At 34.3% G+C, this 15,912-nt stretch overlaps 1 protein-coding gene across 3 annotated transcripts in view; it reads right to left on the reverse strand.

The window, feature by feature from the left end:
* Positions 1–15,912, reverse strand: part of LOC136026871 (rho guanine nucleotide exchange factor 10-like) — a 254,534-nt gene that overhangs the window by 177,836 nt on the left and 60,786 nt on the right. The window contains exons 1-2 of one of the 3 annotated variants that reach the window (XM_065703652.1): positions 13,836–14,146; positions 10,533–10,742 (exon numbers count right to left, since the gene is read on the reverse strand). The exons of 1 other annotated variant lie outside the window; for it this stretch is intronic. In XM_065703652.1, coding sequence (XP_065559724.1) covers positions 10,533–10,599 — 67 coding nt within the window. In that variant the 5' untranslated portion in view covers positions 10,600–10,742; positions 13,836–14,146. Of the gene's footprint in view, positions 1–10,532; positions 10,762–13,835; positions 14,147–15,912 lie in introns of those variants that run through there. One more of the 3 variants, XM_065703653.1, reaches the window with a different exon arrangement.

Raw genomic sequence — 15,912 nt, forward strand, 5'->3', positions numbered from 1 at the left:
AGCAATAGGGCAACAAGTAAAAGTTTTCCCCTATGTAATAAGATATAAGCACCGTCCATTGACAAGTTTCTATGCATCTATGTCTTTGATAGGATTAACTACGCATGGAAAATCCAGAAAGGTCAATTCCTCCATCCGCCGGAATCAGGGGGTTCCTAGTGAACACTTGGCTAAGAATAATCCTCGCCTCATGCAATTAAACAATTGAGAGACAAGGGGTGAATATAGACTGGCTTGAACGATATATATATATATATATACTAGCTGTTGGGGTGGCGCTTCGCGCCACCCCAACACCTAGTTGGTGGGGCGCTTCGCAACCCCCCAAGCCCCCCCGCGCGCGTAAGTCGTTACGCGCCATATTAGTTATGCGCCATTTTAGTTGTGTCCCTGTGTCCCACCTGTGAATATAGATAGATTTATATATGTGTTTCAAACTACGCAAAAATTGCGAATAAACAACATTCTTGGCTTTCCCATTGTCTGTGCATATGCAAAGCCGTATGTACTAATAATGACGTCATATACAAACGCTCTTTTTACAAACAAACAAACATGCATCCACATAACTCGTTTTTATATAGATAGATACAATACAAATTAACTGCGTAAAACTTGCGAATAAACAACATTCTTCGCTGTCCAATTGTCGCTGCATATAAATACATTGTCAGGTTTACCGACCCTCGAACATGCAACGTACAATTGTCCATGGGAAAAACAATCAGGATTAAGATCTATACCACATTTTTCTAATGATTGACCTTGAGCTTTGTTAATGGTGATTGCAAATACTAATCGAATTGGGAATTGCAATCTTTTAAATTGAAAAAGCAGATCCGTTGGAATCATGGGAATGCGAGGAATAAGAACAGCCTCACCCTCATAAGGCCCTGTCAAGATTGTGGCCTCTATTAGGTTTTCCATTGTTTTTTTTTTACGGCAAGTCGCGTGCCATTGCAAAGCTTTGGTGGGTTGATATTTCTTAAAAGTATTATTGGTACGCCTATTTTTAGTTGTAGCACGTGTGGTGGAAACCCTGAAGGATCTATGGAATTTAAAAATTCAGATGGATAATTAACCGCTTCATTTGGTTCCAAAACTGTGTCGACTGACTTGTAAAGGACTGCCTGGTCTCGAATCTTGTTCAAAACAATATTGTTGATTTCGTGGACGTCTATATTTTTGGGTGCGAGAATCGCTCTTTCACTTAGCCATTTATTATTTTTATAATTTTTTAGAATATTCGGAAATACTTTTTCAATCAATTCATTTTTGGACGTCACTAAATTACAGAAATCAGCAGGTAGTTGTATACGTCCTGAAATTGAGTCTACTGTTTGACCAGAGTCATCGTTTTGCAATCGGACACGCATATTTGTAGTTAATTTTAATATTTTTACGTGTGCCTATAAGTTAGAATTTTTTAGGCAAGCATTCATTTCGTCTGCAGGAGTTAAACTACGTAAAAATTGCGAATATACAACATTCTTGGCTTTCCCATTGTCTCTGCATATACAAAGCCGTATGTACTAATAATGACATCATATGCAAACGCTCTTTTTACAAACAAACAAACATGCATACATACAACTCGTTTTTATATAGAGAGATAGATAGATAGATAGATAAAATACAAATTAACTGTGTAAAACTTGCGAATATACAACATTCTTCGCTGTCCAATTGTCGCTGCATATAAATAGATTGTCAGGTTTACCGACCCTCGAACTTGCAACGTACAATTGTCAATGGGAAAAACAATCAGTATTAAGATCTATACCACATTTTTCTAATGATTGACCTTGAGCTTTGTTAATGGTGATTGCAAATGCTAATCGAATTGGGAATTGCAATCTTTTAAATTGAAAAGGCAGATCCGTTGGAATCTTGGGAATGCGAGGAATAAGAAGTTTATATTTCTTAAAAGTATTATTGGTAGGCCTATTTTTAGTTGTAGCACGTGTGGTGGAAACCCTGAGAATAATATCTCGAGGTAAAAACTGATCACCGACCATAACGATGGCCACTTCGTCGATAGTTGGAGCATTGTATCTACGCACATGTTGGCCAGGAGGCGTTTTGTCAGCGGAAATAACAATTTTATGCGTATAAGTAGGCATCAAATCGATGGCTGTTTTGAACAGACGCACTAAATTATTATTTTCGTGGAAAAGATGTTGTAATTGGGAAACGATTGTCCTTTCAATGTTGGGAGAAATTTCGCAACGTGCATTCAATTCAGAATTTCTATCACTGATGAAGTACAATTGTAAAAATTTATGATTCTCGCCTGAGAATGGTAGAAGAGACCCTGCTCTATGATAAATTTGCCCTTTAACTTTGAAAGTAGACATAAATTGATCTGGATTTTCAATTTGGGCTCCAAACGACGTCATTTGGAAACATGAGTTGTATTTTCTGATTCATTTATATTCCTTATGTCCCGGTGTCCCGGTCGTCATTTATATCCCCCTGTTTTATATCCCGCTTATTTTTCAGTTTTTTCCTTTTTTTAGTTTTTTTTTTACTTTTTTAGTTCTTTTAGTTTTTACCTTTTTTAGTTTTTTTTTTAGTTTTTTAGATGAATTTTTTTTTTTAGTTTTTTACCTTTTTTTCTTTTTAGTTTTTTATTGGTTTTTACCTTTTTTTTAGCTTTTTATCTTTTTTATTTTTTTTTATTTTTATTTTTAATTTTATTAGTATTCTTTTTCTTCTATTTTTCATTTTTCCTTTTTTTTAGTTTTTTTTTAGTTTTTAGTTTTTTAAGTTTTTTCCTTTTTTCAGTTTCTTTAGTTTTTTTAGTTTTTCGGCTTTTTTATTTTTTTATTAGTTTTTAGTTTTTTTTGTAGTTTTTGCCTTTTTTTAGTTTTTTCAGTTTTTTTTTTAGTTTTTAGTTTTTTACCTTTTTTAGCCTAACCAGGATTTGAACCTGGGACCTTCATTCTCCGTTCTGAAACCCTCTCTCACCGAGTGACTACTCCAGCATGTTCATTTTGGTGTTTTAAATGGTATATTATTAACCAAATTAATGTGTTTTACAATATACTAAGCATCATCATAACAAAAATGACGGCAACTAATTTCATGACGTCAGCCGAAACATGACGTCACCTGATCCACAGATCCACAGACCCACAGACAGACAGACAACTTATTTTTATATATATATATATATATATATATATATATATATATATATATATATATATATATATATATATATATATATATATATATATATATATATATATATATATATATATATATATCTATCTATATATATATATATATATATATATATATATATATATATATATATATATCTATCTATATATATAAAAATAAGTTGTCTGTGTGTGGATCTGTGGATCAGGTGACGTCACCTGAAAAAACTGGATCAGGTGACGTCAAAACTGAAAAAACTAAAAAAAAGGCAAAAACTACAAAAAAAAACTAAAAACTAATAAAAAAAAAAAAAAGCTAAAAAACTAAAAAAACTAAAAAAAGGCAAAAACTACAAAAAAAACTAAAAACTAATTAAAAAGCTAAAAAACTAAAAAAACTAAAAAAAAGGCAAAAACTACAAAAAACTAAAAACTAATAAAAAAAATAAAAAAGCTAAAAAACTAAAAAAACTAAAAAAACTAAAAAAAGTTAAAAAACTAAAAAAAACTAAAAACTAAAAAAAACTAAAAAAAAAGGAAAAAACTGAAAAATAAGCTAAAATAAAGGTAAAAACCAATAAAAAACTAAAAAAAAAACTGAAAAAACTAAAAAAAGGCAAAAACTACAAAAAAAACTAAAAACTAATAAAAAAAGTAAAAAAGCTAAAAAACTAAAAAAACTAAAAAAACTAAAAAAAGGTAAAAAACTAAAAAAAAATAAAAAATAAAAAAAAACTAAAAAAAAGGAAAAAAATGAAAAATAAGCTAAAATAAATGTAAAAACCAATAAAAAACTAAAAAGAAAAAAAGGAAAAAACTAAAAAAAATTTTCATCTAAAAAACTAAAAAAAACTAAAAAAGGTAAAAACTAAAAGAACTAAAAAAGAAAAAAATAAATGACGACACTCAAAGAGAAAGCGACCAGGACAAAAGGAATGTTCGATTAGCAATCAACAAAGCACCGAGACACAGGGAGTATAAATGACGACCAGGACATAAGTAAAAAAAAAAACTAACAAAACTAAAAAGAAGGTAAAAACTACAAAAAAACTAAAAAGAAAAACAAACTAAAAACTAATAAAAAAACTAAAAAATCTAAAAATCTAAATAAACTAAAAAAGAAAAAAAAGGGAAAAAATAAAGGAGAAAAACAAAACTAAAAAACGAATGTATATACAGATCGGGACACCGGGATACAAATGACGACCGGGACACAGGGAATATAAATGACGACCGGGACACAGGGACACAACTACAACGGGGACACCGGGGGAAACAGGGGGATATAAATGACGACCGGGACAAAAAAACTAAAAAGAAAAAAAAACTAAAAACTAATAAAAAAACTAAAAAATCTAAAAATCTAAATAAACTAAAAAAGAAAAAAAAAGGAAAAAAATAAAGGAGAAAAACAAAACTAAAAAACGAATGTATATACAGACCGGGACACCGGGATACAAATGACGACCGGGACACAGGGAATATAAATGACGACCGGGACACAGGGACACAACTACAACGGGGACACCGGGGGAAACAGGGGGATATAAATGACGACCACAACGGTAATGACAATAAATGACAACTACAACGGGGGCTTGGGGGGGGCGCGAAGCGCCCCACCAACTAGGTGTTGGGGTGGCGCGAAGCGCCACCCCAACAGCTAGTATATATATATATATATATATATATATATATATATATATATATATATATATATATATATATATATATATATATATATATATATATATATATATATATATATATATATATATATATATATATATGTGTAATGAAAACGAAATCACCAATGCAACAGCACAAATACATAAAAAGAGACAGAAGGAGAAAAGGAAGACTGTTTTCCTACATTAGTGATTAATATAGACCAGCACTTGAATGAGGCCTTAACCCTACTCATCCATACAATCACATAGGTCAAACAGCATAGCCATACACAATTAACCATAAAGAATAATCCATGGACAGGCAGTCGTGTCGTAAGTAAGTATAAGTCGTCATTTACCAAATATGAAAAAAAGACAAATAAATCAGAGGCAACAACCCAACACAAGGGCTCACCAGGAGAATACACACCTGCCTATAGGGTTTCGACACTTTAAATTCCCTATCCAAGCAAGTGGCGTGCCAACCATAAATTCGCTATAGTATCCCAGTGCTAGGTACCACCCCCAAAATATATGCCTATAAAAAAAAAAAAATGTAAAACATACATCATGATTGCACTGACGTTGTTACCCTTGTGACAGAGTGTAAATACAGTATATTGTGACGTTGTCACAATGTGGGAAAACTGATGATTTCCATGTATGGAGAAGTGTATGTTAAATTGCTTATGGAGCAAAAAAATGGTAATTAAAAAAATATTTGCATATAAATTGACAAGGGATGACAACGAATCCAAAACCTTGAAAAGAAAACCAAAAGTTTGAAGCTTAGTACATGTTAGAAAATGGACTAGCTTCAATAATTAAATATCTTTGAGTAGTATGAAAAGATATTAAATTGAGGGAAGAGATAAAAACTGGTAATTCCAAAATTTATATATATAAAAATAAGTTGTTTGTTTGTGTGTCTGTCTGTCGACTGACGTCGTGTTTGTCCGCATATGACGTCTGAATTATTTCATCATATACTAATTCAAAAACGAATGTATTCAATCCGAAGTAGCTAAGTTGGTAAAGCGTTATGTTCCAGGTTCTAGGTCCGAGAGATTCCAGGTTTGAACCTTGGCTTTAGCATTAATACAAAAGAAGAAAGAAAACAAACTAAAAAAGGTAAAAACTACAAAAAAAAACTAAACAGAAAATACTAAAAAACTAAAAAAGCTAAAAAAACTTAAAAAAAACTAAAAAAAGGCAAAAAACTAAAAACTAAAAAAGAAAAAAAAACTATAAAAAGGTAAAAACTACAAAAAAAACTAAAAAGAAAAAACTAATAAAAACTAAAAAAAACTAAAAACTGAAAAAGAAAAAAAAAACTCAAAAAAAATAAAATTAAAAATAAAAAAAATAAAAAAGGTAAAAACTGCAAAAAAAAACTAAAAAGAAAAAAAAAGAAAAAGCTAGAATAAGGTAAAAACCCAAAAAAAAACTAAAAAGAAAAAAAAGGAAAAAAAACAAAAGAATTATTTCATCATATACCAATTCAAAAACGAATATATATACAGACCGGGACACAGGGAATATAAATGATGACCGGGACACTCAAAGAGAAATTAAAGAAAGACTGGGACACCGGGACACAAATGACGACTGGGACGTGTGTGTCGACTGATGTAATGTTTGTGTGTCGACTGGCGTCATGTTTGTGTTTTGACTGACGTCATGTTTGTCAACTGAAGTCATTAAAAGGATTGAGCTGTATGTCGTCATGATGTTGTTTTCGACTGACGAAATTACAGACTGGGACACAAATGACGACCGGGACACCGGGAATATAAATGACGGCTGGGACACTCAAAGAGATATTACAGACTGGGACACCGGGACACAAATAACGACCGAGACACAGGGAATATAAATGACGACTGGGACACAGAGATACGAATGCAACGGGGACGCTGGAGGGCACAGGGGGGGATATATAAATGACGATGGGGATACAGGGAATGTTTGATTAGCAATCATCATCAACAAAGCTTAAGGGCAATCATTAGAATATATATATAAATATTTATATATAAATATTAAATTATATTCGCGCCCCCAAGCCTTCCCGCGCGCGTAAGTCGTTACGCGCCATTGTAGTTGTGTCCCTGTGTCCTATCTGTGAATATAGATAGATATATACTAGCTGTTGGTGTGGCGCTTCCCGCCACCCCAATACCCGGTTGGTGGGGGCGCTTCAAGCCACCCCCCCAAGACACCCCGCGCGCGCAAGTCGTTACGCGCCATATTAGTTACGCGCCATTGTAGTTGTGTCCCTGTGTCCTACCTGTGAATACAGATAGATATATATATATATTTATTTTTAACTACGTAAAACTTGCGAATGTATAACATTCTTGGCTTTCCCATTGTCTGTGCATATAAATAGATTGTCAGATTAACCGACTCTTGAACATGCAACATATAATGGTCCATGGGAAAAACAATCTGTATTCAGATCTATACCTCATTATTCTAATGATTGCCCTTGAGCTTTGTTGATGGTGATTGCTAATCGAACATTCCCTGTGTCCCTGTCTTCATTTATATATCCCCCTGTGCCCCCCGGCGTCCCCGTTGTTGTTGTTTCCCTGTGTCCCGGTCGTCATTTGTGTCCCGGTGTCCCAGTCTGTAATTTCTCTTTGAGTGTCGCGGTCGTCATTTATATTCCCTGTGTCCCGGTCGTCTTTTTTGTCCCGGTCGTCATTTGTGTTCCGGTGTCCCGGTCTGTAATTTCTCTTTGAGTGTCCTGGTCGTCATTTATATTCCCTGTGTCCCGGTCGTCATTTGTGTCCCGGTGCTTTGTTGATGGTGATTGCTAATCGAACATTCCTTGTGTCCCGGTCGCTTTCTCTTTGAGTGTCCCGGTCGTCATTTTATATTCCCTATGTCCCGGTGTCCCGGTCGTCATTTGTGTCCCGATGTCCCGGGTTGTAATTTCGTCAATCAACAAACATGACGTCAGTCGACACACAAACATGGCGTCACTCGACACACAGACAACATATTTTTATATATAGATAGATGTCCCGGTGTCCCGGTCGTCATTTGTGTCCCGATGTCCCGGTGTGTAATTTCGTCAATCAACAAACATGACGTCAGTCGACACACAAACATGACGTCACTCGACACACACACACACACAGACAACATATATATATATATATATATATATATATATATATATATATATATATATATATATATATATATATATATATATATATATATATATACAGATATGTTTTTAACTGCGTAAAACTTGCGAATATACAATATTCTTCGCTGTCCCATTGTCTGTGCATATAAATAGATTGTCAGGTTTACCGACTCTGGAACATGCAACATATAATTGTCCATGGGAAAATAATCCGCATTCAGATCGATACCCCATTTTTCTAATGATTGCCCTTGGGTTTTGCTGATGATAATTACTAATCGAATATTCCATGTGTCCCCGTCGTCATTTATATATCCCCCATGTGCCCTTTCGGCGTCCCCGTTGTAGTTGTGTCCCTGTGTCCCGGTCGTCATTCCTATGTCCTGGTCGTCATTCCTATGTCCTGGTCGTCATTCCTATGTCCCGGTCGTCATTTGTGTCCCGGTGTCTCGGTCTGTAATTTATTTTTGAGTGTCCCGGTCGTCATTCATATTCCTTGTGTCCCGGTGTCCCGGTCTGTAACATATGACAATAGATCAATTGTGTTGTAAGTTTGTTCACGATCCCATTCTACACATGTAGTAATAGAAGCAGTACGATTAGTTGAAGGCATTCCCAAATGCTTGGAAAGTTTGTATGCAATAGATAAGCACAAATCTTCAATCATAACGAAAGTGCAGTTATAAATTTCTGTTGTAAAATTTGGTAAAAAAAAAAAATAACCAATAGGTTTTGAGATATCAAGATGGACACGTTTTAGCTAAAAAAGATACACTTTTGGATGCTCAGGGGACACATTCATGGACCATAAAGCTGCCTACCCTGCAATAGACCCATTTTATAGCAAATCAATATGCTAAGACCGTCTTTTGACAGAGGCATAGTTTTTAAAAAAAAAATCTGAGAACTCTGATCTTACTTTTTAGGTCGTGTTTTTAAACGTTCCTCCTTAATTCTATCTGATTAGAGGTCTAAGCACTTTGATGAGATTGTTATCAAAGTTCTCAATTCAATGTTTCTATTTGGCAGTGAGCTGTAAGATCTTAGCGCTTGAATAAGTACAAAAAAACGAGATCAATTTTAGATCCAGCAAATTCGCTTTAAATAATTCGGAACTTCTCAAGTTGGAGGAAATATCAAGATATGGTAAAGGTGTAGAATAGCAGCTATCCTAAAGGAGAAATGCTACAACAAAATAATATTTGACAGCTGATTTGGTACTTATTTTCACGACTTTGCTCGCCCTTTTGAGAATTCATCCCAATTCTCCCACCCTAACTAATGGTCTCATTTAGCCCTAAGCTGTTAAAAACACATAAGAATTGTTGAATTCTTTTTACTATTATTCTATGATATTTGCAGCATATTAAAAAATAAGAATCTCATCATTTTGTATGTTAGTTTTTTATTTAGCCTAGGGCTGTATAAGACCATTAGGGGAGAGGGGCTGGGGTGTATTATCAACATACGAACAAAATCATATTAATGAGCATGATAAAAATCAGAAGTAGGGCGTCTTCAGAAGGAGACACGCTAGAACAAAAGAGAGAGACACTTCTAGAACGATTATTTTATAACATTTACACTTTTGTTCCTGTTTTTGATAACTCATCCTCGGCTCCCCCTTTAATGGTTTCATATAGCTTTAGGCTATATAGAGAAACTTTCAAAAAGTGATTAAATTCTTACTTTATCATATCCAGCAAGCAAGCAATGAATCACATTTCTTTTTTTCCCATTTTTATCTGTTTTTGAATCAGTTTTGATTAATTATTACAGTACTTTTTCAAACTGAATTTCTAACTTTTCTAATTCTAATAATTTCAAACTTTTATAATTATTACGGTACTTTTTTCTAAGGCTGTATGATACCACTAGAGGGGGGCTATGGATGAATTGTCAGAAACGTGAACCAAACCATAAAAGTAGGCATAAAATTAGCGATCAAAATTATTACGGTATTTTTTTAACGTAAATTAGCATAAAATTAGCAATAAAAATTTCTCTCTTTTTTTTGCATGTCTCCTTTTGGAGACACTATTCTACACCTTTCAAATAAACATATATAATTAAGTAGTTATATCCTTACAGTTTTCTAACTTTTCTAATTATTACGGTATTTTATTTAAGGCTGTATGAGACCAACTAGAGGGGGGGCTATGGATGAATTGTCAGAAACGCAAACCAAACCATAAATATAGGCATAAAACTAGCAATCTAATAATTTATCTCTTTTTTTTTTAGCATGTCTTCTTCTGGAGACACTATTCTACACCTTTTAAATAAGCATATATAATTAAGAAGTTATATCCTTGCGGTTTTCAAACTTTTCTAATTATTACGTTTTTTTTAGGCTGTATGAGACCACTACAAGGAGGGGCTACGTATGAATTGTCAGAAACGTGAAACAAATCATAAAAATAGGCATAAAATTAGCAATCAAAAATTTGTCTTTTTTAGCATGTCTTCTTCTGAAGACACAATTCTACACCTTTCAAATAAACATAAGTAATTACGAAGTTATATACTTACAGTTCAAAAGAACAACATCCTTTTTTATTCCCACTTTTTGTCTTATCTGCACTTTCGACTGGCTCATCCTAATTTTTCACCTCATTTCAACTGTATTTAGAACACATAGAATGTCACTCCGTGCACCCCCACCTTAGACTAAACATCTGTTCAGGTTATGGCTCGTTTATGTTGCTAAAATTTCATAGGGAGAAACTCTAGAAAATTGTTCTAGAATTTTAGTCGCAAAAAAGCTCACTTAATTAATTAACCCTCGGAGACTGTTCGTTATGTTTTGACTATCATTTTATTTACATGGTTTTGTTAAAATATAAAAAACTTTAAACAAAAAGCTACACGAATAAAAGTATTGGGTATTATCTGGCTATAAAAGAAGGATAGAACAACGACAGGAAGCATGGGTATACAAAGTCAAATTTTCCAAAATTATTTTTTCTAGGATGGGAGGGGATGTCTAGCAGAGACGGGGTAAGGTTTTTTCTCAGGGGGTGCAAATATAGGCTTTACCACCCTCTGAAATACCATCAATACTGCAAATACTACAATGTTTGCCTATGAATATCATAATTTAAGCTTGGTTTATCGACCCTCAGGCCCCTCTAGCCCCCTAGATCCGGCCCTGGTGCCTAGTAATAGAAAGAATTGTGTATTTTTAGTGCTTTTAAGTTTATTTACATTGCTTACTTGACAATTGATTGGATTTCCAAAAATGGTTTATACAAAGAAGTATGAGAGATAAATTGAGGCAAATATAAGAGAAAATTAAGACAAATTTGAGAGATAAATATTTTGGTGTTTAAACCGACTTTCGAAGGTCTCGAGACAACCATTGCGGAGGGATGAATTCCTTCAATAGCCCCCTGGGCAGAGAAACATAACTAAAAATTGCCCTTAAACAACAACAAAAGAATATAGAACTAAGAAAAATTTTATTTTATAGAACCCATCTGAACAGATTTTCAGAAATAGTTTTAAAGAAGAAATATGAGAGATAAATTCCTTCCTTCGTAAATTACTTCCGACTTTCTTTTGTGTTTGTAAGCTATTTTATTATTTTGATGGCTAAGCGACTTTTCACGGCGTGAACGACGCATGGATTATGCCATTCTAATGCTTGCAAGATCTTTTTTCTGCAACCCAATGACCAATAAAAGAGATGTCGGTATAAAACTGAAAATTAGTAAAGATAAAAATGAATCATAAACAGTTGGTTTTTCGAAGCAGCTCATCTAGTATTTAGGTAACTTGAGGATTTGCACTTGAAATTAATTAGAATTTACAATTTAACCAAAGAATCCTGAAAAAATACTAGGAGTATTCTAAATTCATATTAGAACTTAATTAATCTAATTAGAGTACTCTGAAAAAACTGTTCCTAATGCAAACTTATACATTTATAACAGCAATTAACTGCAAAAAAATAGATTAAGGTATTTTTTTTCTTATCTAGTTGTCCTTAAAAAGTAAAGTATTTTCTGTTTAGACAAATTTAAGCACCTACCCCTCCTCCGGAGGGAAAAACATATGAGAAGAGAACCTCCAGATCAGGGCTGTATCCAGGATTGTTTTGTGGGATGACAAGGATTTTTTTACGAAGAAAAACTCTAAAAACGCATCAAAATTTGTTTAAATTCATTTTTGTTACGTTTTTACGAGTCAGAGACACATTTTTTTTGGAGGGGGAAGGATTCAAACCCCCACTCCCCTGGATACGGCCTAGATAGGCGGATGAAGGACTTAAAAGTTTTATTTCGTCCGAAAAACCTAACTTAAAATATCAAACAGCATTGCACTTTGTTTCTGGATTATTAATTATTTTATTTTTATTATATTTATTTATTATTATGTTATTCTGTTATATGTTATCATGTCATGTGTTATGTTATATGTATATTAGTTATTATGTTATATGTTATATATATTATGTTATTATTATTATTATGTTATTATTATAATATTATTATATTATTCTACTTATTTTATTATATTTATATTATTATTTATTTATTTTTCTGGAGGAAAATAATCACTCTGACAGAACCCCAACACAAGGTTCCCATACCCGTTTTCTTAAAATAACAGCTGAATAAACTACTTGCCTAGTTTGAGGAAAAAATCTATTTGGCAGCAAGGTGTAGTGCCGTGATTCCCAACGTGTAGCGCAGGCACCACCGTTGGGGTATTGCAATATTTTGGTGGGTCATGGACAGAATGGGCACCCTTCAGATGACTACACTTTAGAGCGTTAGTTTTGATAAAAATATTTTTCGTGTGAAAGATGTCACATTCAAGCGCATTTCAAGAGCAAAAAAGACATAGTAGTATTGCAAAGACGTTATACATTGTCTAAACGGTGTTATATTCAAAAAATATTTTTACATTAAATACCAATTTAAGGGCCTTTTTAGCTTCCTTCATGTGAATACCCGTGGAATTCTGAATAAGAAAATTTTAATATCCCAGGTGGGGGGGCATCAGGATTTTAGAAATTCCTAGGTGGGGCATGACCCTAAATATGCTGGCAACCACTGGTCTAGCGCCACCAAATTACAGTTTACGAGTATACAAACTTTATTTAGGAGACTAAATGGTGCGTGGATGTGGAGTGCCATGTTAAGATTCTGAAACTTCATTATGACCGGACATGAAATATTGGAAGCATACTAATAAACGATATTTGAATTTCTTTTGAGTAAAAGTGACTTTCTTTCTGTAAAAGTGATTCGCTGGAAACCGTGTAGGGTAAGAGAACTACATAACTCTGAAAAAATAATTATTGACAAGGGTCAGCTACATATACGGCTATTAGTCTCAGGGTAGGGGGTGGCGTTTTGGAGGATCTAAGATAGAAATTAAATAAAGAAAAAAGTTTTTTCAACTGAAAGTAAGGAACAACATCAAAACATAAGACAAACGTAACTTTTGATGGGTTGGACTAAACTTAATGAAACGTCCATATTTAAAATCAGCATAAAAATCTAATTCTTTCGATGCATCTATTGGTACCGGAATTCGGTTTTTTAGAGTTTCAATTTCTATAGAGCCGAGTCGCTCCTTACTTACAGTTCGTTACCACGAACTGTTTGAAAACTACAAAAGAGGCAAACTACATGAATTTTCCTCTTCCCTCCTACAATTCAAAAGCCATCTTTATTTGCTGTTTTCCCAGAAAAAATGGGAAAACATGAAAATCCCCCAAATACTGTCTTAAATTTGCACACCTGAATTCTCGTACGATTAAAGATATACTTAGTCAAAGTAACATTTTTGAATTAAGTGAGCCAAAATGCACAATATATTAACCTCGTTCAACACCAAAACACAACTCAGCACGAGTAACTTTTCGATTATTCACTCACTTAATCTCCACAGCTTATAAACAACTATTATTTGTGTAAACTTGGAATGCTTAAAATTCATAATTCCAATAGAGAACCACAGCACATGTTAGATATTACAAGACAGTGATACAAATAAAAGCTCCAGTTTAGCAATATGCGGAAGAAAAAATGTTTCTAAAAACCAGTCTACACGGCACAATAGGCCTGTCAGAAAGAAACAATGGCATATACTGGTGACGACTACCATACCATATTTCCGGTAAACGCTGATGTGGGAAAATAACAAACTAATTAAACTCCTGGTGAACGGTTTGTCTGAAGGAAGTTATTTAAACCAATTATAAAGCTACTTGACATTTGCTCTAAGCTAGTACCCCCAACAGCACACCCAACTTCCAATTGTTCTATAATGCCTCGTCTGCAGTGGGGGGGGGGGCAGGGCTGGTCCCTAGAAATCCTAATATTCCCCAAATGTCTATACATTCCTTATTTAAATTGACACTTGTGTATTATAGGCTACGCCGCTCACTCAAGTGCTTCTATTAATTAGAGCCTGATTCTTTGATACTCAACCCTATAAAATATCACAAAATTTTATGAAAATATAATGCTTTAGAAACAAATTTGGGCTATACATTGGCACATTAGGGAGGTGGGAGTAAAGTATAGCGGGTCTGCATGCATAATGTGTTAGATACAATTATTCTGCATATCATGAAGTAAGAATTGTTTGCTAACTTCAAACTGTCCAAATACCTTAACCCCACCCCTCATGCGAAAATATATAGCCTAAATCATATATTTCCCTTCTAATCTGTCACTTGTCTTTGTCTGTCACGGTAAGCAGAAAAAAGTAACGAAGAAACTGATTTGTTATCGAGTTTTAGACAGCGTAAACTTGAGTGAGTGGCGTAAAATACACAAGTACCTCTAAAATTATTAAATAAAATTGTTTTTATTATCCTACCCACCCACCCACCCACCCCCAAAAAAAAAATGTGTACGTGTCTGCTTCTGATTGTCATATTAGTCACTGCTAAAATAGATCGTTTCTTTAAAATTATTGTATATCAAGCCATACCCTGCATTTAGGCTCGGTAACAGAGTCTGGGGGGAGGCTGTGTTTTGGGGAATGGATGGTCCAAATGTTGGAACCATAACCCTATTTCTAGTAAAGCTGGTGTGAGAACAACAGACCCGTTTAACTCTAGGTGAACGGTTTTATCAGAAGAAACTAATTTAAACGTACTACAAAGCTAGCCAACTTTAAGCTAGTGCTCCCATAATTCACTCCAAATTTTGCTAATTTTGTAATTTATTCTACAATTATTTTTTTTTAGTATTAGCGTTTCATTAAAAAAAATCTTGTTTACGATAATTTTTTTTTTAATTCAGGACCATGCCCAAGATTTTTAATCAGTAATAGAATCTGGGCGGAAGATTTTTCTTTTGGGGCGTCAAAGTCTGGAAACCATAACAATATTTCTAGCAAAGCTGATGTGGGGGTGAGGTGCTTTGTCATAGTAAAAAAAAAGTAAGTAAAACGGCACTAGACCCTTAAGGTCCAAACCGGCGGCACTGATCTCCTTTTCATGGCCCTTCAGCCAGGAAGTGCAATGGGGGGTTGGGGGCCAACCATCCTGTGCTTTCACACACCCTTCCTGCTTACCTTCCCCAGATTTTTCCTGGTACCGATTTAGAGCTGGGTCGACTCTGGCTGAGCTTACAGAGTCACACCACTGACCCCCGTCTCAAACTAAATAACTGGTCACAACTGGGATTGAACCCGTGCCCCTTGGACACAGAACTCCCACGCCAGCGCGCCAGCCACTCAGCCAAGACGGCTAACCCTATGACTGCTTTGTCATAGGGAAGCTATTTAATCGCATTACAAAGCAACTCAACATTTCTTTCAAGCTAGTCCCACTTGTAGCACACCCGAATCCCAGCTTTTCTATAACATCTTCCGTGAGGAGCAAGGGCTCAATCTATTTGATGACATACGTGGCCACTACTCTTTTCTTCCTTACTGGTTTAAA

The sequence above is a fragment of the Artemia franciscana genome, chromosome 5 (assembly GCF_032884065.1).
Source record: "Artemia franciscana chromosome 5, ASM3288406v1, whole genome shotgun sequence".
NCBI lineage: Eukaryota > Metazoa > Arthropoda > Branchiopoda > Anostraca > Artemiidae > Artemia > Artemia franciscana.